Here is an 11,900-nt window from a genome sequence, read left to right as displayed (position 1 = left end):
AGCGGCGGGCCCTAAAGGGGGCTTGTAAAAAAAGATCAGGTCCATTTAAAGTTGCTGCTGGAGGGCGGCTCGGCTCGTACTGGCGCGGGGGGAGCGGCGGGCGCGCGCACACACACACACACACACACACACACACCCGGGCGGGCACGCACGCACACACAACACACACAGACACACATAATCGGTGCGTGCAGCCGCCGCCGCCGCCGGAGTTGTCTGTGCTGCTTCTTCCCCTGCTGCAGCCGCAGCAGCAGCGCGAGTGTTGACTTCCAGCCTCCTTTATTTATCTCCTCCCGGCCGCCCCTTCCCTGGCCCAAGATGTAACTACAGCTCAGACACTACGGACCAGCAGATCGCTGCTGAGGCGGCTTTGGCAGAGGAGAGAGAGGAAACCCCCCTCCCCAAAAGGGGGATCTCAAGGGCGTTGGGGTGCTCTTTTCTCCCTCGCCCCGCGCGTCTCTTCAGGGGGAGCCTCTCTCCATGATGAATGTTTCACTCAAGTGATTATTTTGGGGGGTGTTTTGCTTTGCATTCGCCTCTCTTTCTTTTATTATTATTATTATTATTATAATTATTATTATTATTATTATTATTATTTTCCCCCCTTCTTTCCCCCACCGCCACCTCTCGGATTTATTGCTAGGAGAATCGTATTGTGAGGCGAAGAAAGTCGGATTACAAGAGACCACTACTAGCCAACAGCACCCACCCAGGATTTTTTTTGTCGGTGGTTTTTTTTTAATTATTATTATTATTATATTATTATTATTATTATTTTTTATTTTTAACACCTCGTCGCGGCTTTAATTCATGAAGCAATCGTCCCCTTTTGCCATCAGCATTTGGATACCAGAATGAGCAAAGAAAGACCCAAGAGGAATATCATTCAAAAGAAATACGTAAGTGGCCGTAACAATCTCTCGTTTGACTCCCAGGTTTCGGAAATGGCAGTGAATGTCAAGTTTCGGGCTCATCCTTGCAGCCACCAGGCTTTGAAACAGATGTCTGCTAATGCTGATGGATTGATGTATTTGTTTTGTGTATTTATTTAATGTATTTATCCCCCAAGGTGCGGGGCAGTTTCAGGGCCTCTCTTTATTTTTAATTGCAAAGCCTTGTCCTGCCCAGTGCAGATGGGTAGAGCGATACCTCGAGTGAATAAATGTATTGACCTCAAATGACACAATCATAATCTAGTTTTAGGTGAAAGGCAGGGAGGGAGAGGGAGGGAGAGAGGAGTGGGGGGGGAATGCTGCTGCCATCGTGTAACTACCAACTGCGTTTTCCAGCAGCTTTCTGCCGATTGCACTTTGCAGGCAAAAAAAGAAAAAAAAGAAGAAGCCTTTTGCATGGAAGGGTGCGGGGCTATTCCTGCCGGGGTTGTGGGAAGCCCTTTAAGTTGGGATCCAGTGTCTGGTTATGGCGAGCTCGTTTCTTGCACGACCACATCACATCTCACAGATGTGATCCCTCGCTCCTCCGGCCGGCAGCAGGACCCGAGCCGGCCGGGGATCGTGTTACAGGGAATGCGTGCGTTGGGATTGACTTGAATAATGGGAAAATAGCTTTAAAAAAATGATGGCGATGCCGTGAAATTTTAGAAGAATACGGTCCAGTCCAGGCTGCACAGCATTATGTGTGTGTGTGTCTCTCTCTCTGCTTTGCTTTTTTTTTTTTTTTTTAATTCAACCGCTTACCCAATCCCTTGTAATTGTCTAATCCTTTAAACGTATAAATGTGCAGAGGTAGTTGGATTTTTTGTGCGTGCTCCAGCTCCGTTTTGATTGGCATGGGGGAGTTTTGGGGAAAAAACTGAGGGGGATTATCCAAATAGGCAGGCGATCGCAGAATGATTTCTCTCTTTTTTTTCCAGCTGTATGTTTAAAATGAAAGGTTTCATTTTGTTTGGGGGAGGGGGGAGACTTGCTTTGGAGTATAGTGAATATAACACTTTAAACTACAACTTTTTTTTTTTTGTATAAAGATATTTTGGTTGGTGGTGACTTCGCCCCCCGGGGGATGTTTCTAAAAGGGGGGGGATGACCTTCGGGACACTTTCTCTCCCTCTTAGAAATAGATTTCCTAAAACCTGCCGCTGGCTTCCGCCGCCTGCTTCTCTCGGGGGTTGACTCTTGCAAAGCTGAAGGCAGAGGAGAGCGAGGTGAAATGGGCAGCCCCCCCCTTCCCCCCTCCAAGCTGCTTTTCCCCCCGAATTTCCGAATTAAAATACATCCGCATTGCAGAGGAATTGGGAGTCTGAAGCCGACTAGTTTAAAGTCTTGCAATCCAGACGGGAACGGCGCGTGTTGCCTTAAGACTTTCCCCCTCCAGACGGGCACGTTTCTGGGAGACAAAGCAGAAGGGGGGGTGCGGGGGGGGGGAAGGATAGGCACTTGTCATGACAAATGAACGTACCCCACTCCCCTAGGATTTTTTATTCTCATCATTATTATTATTTAAAAGCCCCCCACCTCCGGGCTGGTGAACAATGCAGCCTCAGTCTGGCCGCTGCCCCTTGGAGATTTAGTAAAACTACTGTCAGCCCCGCAGGTAGGAGATGCCCCTGCGAGCAGGGGAGGGGAGACAATGTCTCCTTGTGTTCCCGAGTTGAACTTCGTGGAGTGGCTGGAGGGGAAGGGCTCTGTGTTGGACGGGGGGAGGCTCCTGCCAGGTTTCTCGGGGGGGGAGAGGGGGTTGGTGCACTGATGCAGCGAGTAGCATGCACTGACGCAACCATGGCTGCTGCGGCGGCGGCTGGTGCTGGTGCAGGCGGCGGCGTGGGCCGGCCCGGCGCGCTTCCCCGGCGTCCTCTGCAGCAGCGGCAACAGGTTAAGCGGCGTGTCAGCGCGAGCCCCCGGGTTCCCGGCCACTCAGCCCAGCCGGGGCCAGGGGCTTGTTGTGCTTGTGACGTCACAAAGGGAAGGGCCTGGGCTCTGTGGAATCTTCTTCGTCTCAAGGTTCTAGTTCCACCCCCCCCGCGTGACGTCAAACGTGAGGCGGGCCGCGTGTGCCGGGGAAGGGAGAGGGGGGGCGGGGAATGCAGCTCTGGCACTGGCCTCTGCCCAGGTGAGCAGGTGGAGCAAGCTCTGAGCTCGCATCCCCTTCCTCTGCCCTCCCTTGGAGGGGGTGGCATCACGCAGCTCCCCGGCCTGAAGGAGAGCATCCTACTTCTTTAGGTAGGAGGCACTGCTTCCTTCTGATGGCAGTCATTTGCCCTTTAAGAACGAAGGGTTAGTCATTTTTCTCTTTTTCCCCCTGCGTGGGATGTCACTTAGCACCTTAAGGCGACGCAGAGCGAGTGGGTAGATGCATCCTTGTATGTGGTGGCGGCACTGGGTTGGTCTGACTGACGAATAGGACGTGACTGACACCTTCCCTCTGACCTTTTGAAGTTTTGCAGCATCACAGCAGAGCATTCTGGGCAGCCTCTTTCCCCTGATGAGAATAAATGTGCACCCACACAAGTCTTTTGCATGTGCACTTCAGCCCCAGGCAGGATCCCGCACACCGGATTTCAACCACAGCTTTCAGAAATTGTTCCTGGTTCTCATCCTTCTTGCCTTTCTGGTTCTCGGCCTCTTGTGATGACTCTTTTTTGCAAAGGTAGTCTCTGCGCAGACTTGCACCTCCCCCGCACCTCTTTCTCTAGCTGATCTTTTTTTTTCATCTTTTCCTCCCACATCCCAAACCTCCTTCCTTCTCTTGCATGTTGCAGATGCATAATAGGTTTTATTTCATACTACAGTACTTCTTGGATCTTTCAAGATGCTTCTGGTGAACCTTTAATTTGTTTTTGAGGTAGAACTAGAAAATGTTGCTTCTGAAAGCTCATAGTCTTTTGAAAAGGCATCCTCAATGTATTTTATTTATTTATTTATTTATTTTTACTGTCCTAAGTGGTCTCCAGGTCTCTGTAGGGAAGCGCTAGCAGTTAAAGATTCCTGTAGAGTTACCGTATGGGAACAGAACAATGGTCCACCTAGTGTCATACATTACTGGCTACAAATGATGCTTACAGAAACCATGGATTAGAAGTAAGGAAGTGTGATTCTCTTATTCCCTATTATGCTATGCCATTCACTGGTATAAGAGGTCAAGTAATAGTCCAGTCAGCAAAAAATTTAAAAAATGTGCAGCGTAGGCTGCAGCTATCAGAGGACCTCAGCTGCAAAGGTTGTCAGAATACAGCGCATGCCATCATGAATGCTGAAAAGTAAAATGTAAAAAACAAAAAAGCCCCAGAGAACAATAGGGTATAACACCATATGTTAAAGATACTTCCTTGAGGGTTGACTTTTGTTTTGTGAATAATTGTAATCAAAAGTTCATTTAAACTTCTAACACATCATCAGAAATGATAATCCAAGAACAGAGAAGTGTGTGCGTCTTTCTCGTGCATTTTTAAATGCTTTTGCTTAATTTTTAAAAGAACCATGTCTGATATGACTCATACAAATCTTTTTCACTTCTCCCTTCACCCTCCTTCTCAAACATCTTTACATATCAAATATTGCCTTTTGGCTCAAACCTCAGGAAACTGACAGCTTTGGAAGGCATCAGCTGAGAAGCCAGACTGCATTCAGTATGCCCTTGGAATTAACAGTTCTTAAATAACAGGCTTTGAAGTCTTAAGGATAATTTCATAGGCACACTTTTCTGCCTGTATTTGTGATACCATCTAGCAAATCCTCTGTTAGTTCTGGTTTTTAGTTTTTGAAGTAACAAACTTGGATATTATAGTAAAATACCTGTATAGTTCTGCCATGGTAGCAGATGGCAAAATATAATTAAGTAGTAATGACACCACTGCCTCCTTGTGTGATTTGTCTTCCTGTCCTTGTAGGGGTAAAAGTGTGGTCGCTTGTCTTAAAATGACATAGTCCACCGAAGGATTGCCTAGACTTGTCAAATCAGGAGTGCAAGGCCTAAAAACATTAGTGTATTGTATGTGCCTTAAAAGAAACAGATGCTGCAGTTTATAAATAATGCTTGGTACGCTGGCAGCTTCCAGCCAGGATCTGAAAAAGCTTTACCTTCATAGAAATACGATAAAATATTATAAAATCTTCAATATCATTATGAGACAGGTAGAAAGGAAATTGCTTTGCTCATCCTTTAAAATGTAGCCTTGTCTCTAGCTTGGATCCCAGCATCTGCATAATAACGCACAGTAGCACTAGAGAATTTGGGAAGAGTTGTACACTAAAACCCACTGAAACCCCAAGGGGAAATTACGAAAACAGAATGCAGTGTGGTATTTTGTCAAGGAAAGGAATATGGTGGTCTTTCATTCAACTGCTATGAGTTTTGTAATATTTGTTAAATGAGTAGGACCTCTGAGTAGCCTCCCATCTGAAAGAGGACCTGGATTTGTTTGGTGTGAAGTTGGAGAGAGCAACACCATCTTCTGAATTTTTGGCACAATATTTGGTCTTGAATAGTTGTTCTTCTTGGGTGAATATTGGAGGATGACTCTCACAAATAATGATTTTTCATTCCTATGGCCTTTAGGGATGCAGAGGAGGCTCCTTCAACTGTTTACCAGTGCTGTGTCTCATCTGTGTGCCAGGCTGATGGGATTATGTTGATTAGTGGTTCCTCTGTAGAACCCTTGGTTATTACTGTTTGTTTATGCAGGGCTGTAGTTATTCTGGTTTCTCTGCTGGAGCGTCTCTTTGTTTTGAAGCCTTTCAAGTTCTGAGGGATAGCCCTGCTCCAGCACCTTTTTTGGCAAGATAACACACTTGTCAAGTTTTGTGACCTCTTAATTCTTTAGTGCACATGGCTGAGTCTGGGATCCTGACAGGTCTCTCGGGGCTCATCATTGTATAGCAGTTGTCTACAAGCTTCCATATAACTCATGAAACTAATGAAGTAGCAGCATACCTGAACGAGAGATGACATCAAGATGTACTTTTCCTGTTGCTTTCCATTATGTCTGGAAGAACTCATATGGAGGGGTCTAGTGGATTCTTTATCAATTGTAATGGACCAGAAGCAAAAGGTCCTATATAAAACACCTTCCAGAATTAACAGTAATGAAACAAGACCATTACAAATGGTTCATAATTTTTTAGTGTTCTTTGGGTACTTTTTACTACCTAATAGTGAGACTTGACAAGCCTACTAAGTTAGTGTTAAATGTACAGTCCCTTATCCACCCCCACCCCGCCCGAAGAGTGGACTTCTGTTTTAATACTGTGTCAAACTGCAATGCAAAGATTAACTGATCTTATGATGAGATGCGGGGGAGCATCTTATATATATTTTTATTGCTTTGTGAAACTCAGTGGTCTAAATTACTTGCCAAAAGCAAAACATATCAATGGCAGAGAGAGCTAATCTTCAGTGTTCCTGGCTTCCACTCCTGTTCTCTGTCCTATGGACTACAGTACCTTGCTGCGGTACATAAATACCATCAGCCCTAAAAGAAGTACTTCACATTGATTCAGATTTCCCCCTTCAGACTTTTTTCTCTAGAGGGTTGCAGCCCCACTGCCTCTGTTGTAAACCTCTTCCAATGTAATTGTTCACCTTGGTATTTCTTTCAGCTTTAAGGCTGCACTTAAGAATTTAAGCAACTTGTTCCTTTGAAAGAAGACATGCTGTGGCTCATATAGGTGTGGAGACTCAGTTGTGGGAGTGCTACATTAGGCAGACTTCTCGATATCATGCTTTGAAGCAAAGGGAACTCTTGGTTTAAAACTCAAAATTTGAAACATTTCTACATGTTAATAAATTTGGAAGTTTTAGGGAATATTGTTTTTTCAATATTTATATTCCTAGGCAACATTTTAGTTCAGTCTGTTTAGACGCTAGGGAAAAAACAAAAACAAACCACTGGCAGATGTGGAATGTCCAGGACAATCTATTCATCGCAGCAGAATCCAAGTTTTTCTAGACTTTTGGGTTGTGAAGATGACCTCCCAAACCTAAAAATATGCACTATCTGCCTGAGTATATAGAGAGCCTAAAATATTACCTCTGATGTATTTAACTACTTCTTTTAATCTCAACTTCAAAATCTAATTCAGATTTCGGTGTTGCCAAATGTCTCCTGTCTCCCATGTACTCCTATGAGTTAGTAGCCCTAAATGTCTCTATTCAGCTGCCCAAACTTTCTTCTCGTTTTTTATTCAGCTAGTCACTTTTACCGCTTAAGTTTTACAGCACACAACACTAGACATTTTAAGACAATATAAATGGGATTTATTAAAGTAAGCAACAGCAATGGGAATTTGTCACTAGAACCTGCCATGTGCTTGCTGTTAAATACAGGTCCATTTTCCTGAGGAGTATGCTGTGTTTAAACTGAGGTATACAGAAAATATGAGACATTTCATGGCCTTCTTTATCTTGCTGGTTTGTTATCACTCTGGATATTGGATTCCTTGTTTTTTTGCTGGTGGATAAAAAGACTGGAAGCTTTCTTGACTATCCTTGGCAGGGCAGGTTTATTTTGGCCTTTCATGTTTTCTATGGAACATTTTGATGCAAACAGTTTTAAACTATTTTGCTTGAAAATGTCTTCCTCTTTCAATTACTCTGGTTTCAGTCTTTCTTTTCTGGTATTGACATCTTGCTACTTCTTGTTCCTCAAAAATAGGGCCAACACATGGTGTTTCTGATGCATAAGTGGTGGGAAAGTAATAAAACTTTTGTTAGTCAGAGTGAACAGAGAGACTTCTTTATTTCAAAACATGCTAAAAATTGGAATACTTACTCCCTCCACACGCCCCCTTTGTGCCTATCACTACACTTTATAGGCAAATAAAGAGCCTGATTCTGCAAAAACTTAGGCTTGTGTTTAACTTCCTTATGTATATAGCCCTACTGATGTTAACAGGGATATTTAGGAGCGAGTCCCAGGATTGAGTTCAGAACTCACATGTTCTGCTTGCTTCAGTGGGGATATTTGGTGTGCAGATTGTTTTAGGATCAGGCTTAAAACTATTGTTGTTTTGTTTTTTCAAAAACTAATTAATTACTTTTATTTAGTATTAGGACTGTGGTTTTTAAAAAACTAAACTTTGTGGCTAAATGCGCTGCTTGCCTCTATATAAAAAACACAGATGTAAAACTCCTTGCTTATTTTATTTATTTTGAGCTGAAAAAAAGCTTTACCCTAGAAAATAAGCAATTTACTTTTTTGCAGTTTTGGTTTTCTTTCCTCCCTCCCCTAACATCTCCTTTTGGAATTATACCGCCTAACTTTTTTGCTCTCTCTTGTGTCTTGTACTCAGCTTGACATCAGCTCTCCAGTGCTAATTAGCTCAGACCTTTGAAACAAAACCAGTGCCTAATCTGGTTGTTTGGTGCCCATAGGACCAAAAACTGCATGTACAATCGAACTGATTCGTGGTGGTAAATGTTGAATAGAAGTAATATGGGGATACAACAGACACAATGTTTAATTCTCTTGTGAGAATGGTGCAACTTTGCTGGTACTTGCATACAGTACTTTTGCCTTCCCAAATCTCTATTACATAATCATGTGCCTAGTTTTTCTTGCCTGGATTCCTGTCTTTTTAGCCTGGCATTCTTTTATTTGGCTTCTTCTACAGGAAGATAACTTTGAATCTGGGGCTTCGGATTATTACAGGGTTGTCTCTTACTATTTAATGAGTAGAAACTCAAATATTAAAATAAATTTAGCTGGAAGTCCTGTCATGGCATAGTGCACTAACTGTGGTTGTGCTGCTTCACTTCATTCTTTTCTGCTTTCTGTTTTCCATATCTGCTTGAAATCTTTTTGGCTTGATGGTTGTGGAAAATGAGAACACCTACAGTTCTTACTCAGAAGTGGCAAACCTAACTTTGTGTACACAGTATGACAGCTGGTCAAAGGCATTTATAACATGCAAGGATAAACCAGGGGAGTTCACCCTGGCATTAACTGCTAATCTAAGTATGCACATGAAAAGCCATCTCAATTTTGGTCAAGAAATTTAATGAGATTTATGCATCTTCAGATGCAATGTGATTTATAAATATGCACTCCAAACAGAATGATGTATGTGATTTCACGTTTGTTTGTTTTTTAAAGTAAACTTACTTTATTCTTGTCCCCTTTGCAACTCCTCCAAACTCCCAGAGTATTCTAAGAAGTGGAGAGAGGTTGTGGATAGGGGGCCAGGGAGGTACAAGAGAATATTCCTATTGGGAAATCCAAGGTCCCCTTCTTTTCTGCCCAGTATTTTCATAGCTGTTAAAATGTTATGGAGTTCTCCCTGTACGTTTATTTGGGAAGACTCTCTTTTTCTCTGGCCTTCTGATTATAGCTGCTCTCCTCTCATTCTAACCAGGGAAAGAAAAGGACTAGCTTTTTGCCCTTTTCCCATCATCATGCCATTAGTATTATTATTTAGATTTACATCCTGCTCTATCCAGAAAGTCTGAGTGGCTTACAATAACCAAACAGCCTCCAAGATAAGAAACAATAGCATACTCAAAATCACCCTAAAACTTAAAAACTTCACCACCCCTGCTTTTCTCCCTATTACCCAGAAGAGCAGACCATTCTGCTCAATCCAATCATGCTTCCCAATAGGTGTATAAAAACTTTCCCCTCCTCTCACCATCCCTTACTGGTGTGTATTCACACACATGGTATGGATGTGGTTGTTTGTCTTTCTTCCCCCCTTCCGGTTTTCAGACCTCCGGTCTTCCTTTAAGTAAATGCTAGTCTCGATTTGGAAAATCTCGTTGGTCATTCTTTGGTTTTCAGGGCCCTGCCATTGGGATAAACTGTGCTCATTTACAACAGGAGTTAAATTACCCCTGCCCTTCCTTTTTAAGGGGTTAAAAATTACATTATTATGGATATTTAGTATTTAAGTGAAAACTGCTACTGCCAATTTAAATAACTAACCTGTATGTTAACCCAGTTTGGCTGAGGCTGAGGATTGTGAGAGAATTGTAAGTGTAATGCCAATCACAGTTCACATAAAATAGTTAGTTTTGTGAAGGCTGCTACTGAAATGAACAGAAGTCTGTGAATCTTGGAAGTGAGTTTCTCCAGTCTTTCAACCTGCTAGATGTTTATAATTATTTCATTAGTTGTCATACCTTGTGCCTCACTTCTGGAACTAGTAATCTATATTGCCAAGAAGTTCTTGCTCTGGAAGTTGTATTTAGGCTTATAAATTGCTGTGAACTACACTACCTGGAATCTGTGTCTCTATAACATGAAGGATAGAATGAGTGCTGGAGGGGTATGACTGTGGTGTTGGCTTCTTAATTCTTTCAGACTGTTTGAAACAAAGTTATTTTTTTAACACATAAGAGTTGTAAGCCAGATCTCTCAGCTGTGAAGAGCAGAAAACAAAAATTTTATAATACACATTTCCAGGACTGCGTTTATGCCAGATCAATTAGCTTTTTTTTATTTTGCTCAACTACAGCTGAAACAAGCAGGACTGCTTCTGTCTTAGTTTCAAGGATACACATGTCAAGCCAAATTTTGAGTGTACAAAACTCCAATCCAAATGAAAAGGGAACATTTTTCAATTATTGTTCTTAAAGCTGTTGGCCTAATTGCTAGATATATACTTTTTCAATGCAGTCTTTTTGGTTGAGATCCCAAGTTGATGTGAATTTTCAGCAGACAGGGATGTGATAGATGTGGTTGTCTCGTGGGTAGTCATTTAGTCATTTTATTTTATTTTATTTTATTTTTTTATCCTTTGAAGTATAGTGGTGGTGATGGAAACTCCCATGGCTCACGGCAGTCATCCCCAATGACTACTTGAGACTGGGAAACCGTACATTCTCTTGTAAAATAAAAAAAGTTAACGTGTTTGGTTGGTTAGTGGTTGCTTAAATCAATGATTAGAAAACATATCTGTTAAAATGTGAATATAAATGATAGGCTGTTTGCTACTGCGGCCATTATATTAGATTTTTGAAAAGCTTGTACCAGTGTGTATTGTTTGCTTACAGTAATTCAACATAATGGGTACATGCTGGTATTATTTTGTAAGACCAAAGGGTTTGTACTACTTCAAACCTTGAGTTCATTATTATAGGTAAGATGTCCTGTTACCTGACTATAACATTTACTTTTTTTGTGTAACAAACCATATTGTGATTGTTATATCTAGGAAGTAATTATTTTGAATCTGTTTTGTTTTTGGTTCCTCCTTTCCCTCCCCTGCATGTGTATCTATAGAATATCATGTTTCAAATAGTCACAGCCATATAAAATAAAAAATGGGAGGAAGAAACTGTCTCTTTGAACATAATAAAGAAACCTTTTAAACAGGTGGAGAAAGATGTGCTGCCCAGAAATATGTGGTTGTAAGAATTTGCCTCAAACTCTCTCTGGATATGAAGTCTTACTCCGAATACCTTGTTTGACACCTCCTTCCAGTACTGTACCTAGACTTCTGGCAGTCCCAGGCAAACTGTCTAGCTCTGCCACCTCCTATGGGTGCATGGAAGTATGCAACAAGGATTGGGGAGAGGGGTTGGATTTTTTTTCTAATGACCTATTTTTACAACTTTGGTAGCAAGTTTTCCACATGATGGAAAGAAAGGGAAATGGATTGCTTTATGGCCTAAGGCATAAGGGGAAAAGAATTTAACTACTGGGTTCAATTTCCATCTTCCCCCTGCCCCTCGGTCTCAGACCCACATCTCTGTCCTGGGAATTCTCATGGTTTCAGTTGGTGGTGTGTTTTATCTGCAGCTTCAACTGCAATCCAAGTGGTATAGATGGAAAAAGCTGCTCTCTTTACCGATTCATGAAACTAGTCTAAACTTCTACCAGTACAAAATGTTATTTTGGTGTTTGGACCAATGTCTAGCCACTGGTGATGACTATAATTGTGACACTTCCCCAGTCAAGATGAGGCCCATTACTACTTTGGTTTTTTTTACCATTTTTCCCACATATAACA

The 11,900-nt window shown here is 42.2% G+C and overlaps 1 protein-coding gene across 2 annotated transcripts in view; it reads left to right on the top strand.

The window, feature by feature from the left end:
- The window catches only part of JARID2 (jumonji and AT-rich interaction domain containing 2), a 311,197-nt gene continuing 299,297 nt past the window's right edge, over positions 1 to 11,900 (top strand). The window contains exon 1 of one of the 2 annotated variants that reach the window (XM_090039250.1): positions 1 to 899. In XM_090039250.1, the coding sequence (XP_089895376.1) occupies positions 855 to 899 (45 nt within the window). In that variant the 5' untranslated portion in view covers positions 1 to 854. The remainder of the gene's footprint in view (positions 900 to 11,900) is intronic. The other variant, XM_090039249.1, reaches the window with a different exon arrangement.

This window comes from Crocodylus siamensis, chromosome 3 (genome assembly GCF_052110815.1).
Source record: "Crocodylus siamensis isolate JL-2025a chromosome 3, ASM5211081v1, whole genome shotgun sequence".
Lineage (NCBI taxonomy): Eukaryota > Metazoa > Chordata > Crocodylia > Crocodylidae > Crocodylus > Crocodylus siamensis.
Note: the sequence above shows the minus strand (reverse complement) of the source record. Positions and strands in the feature narration are given on the sequence as shown.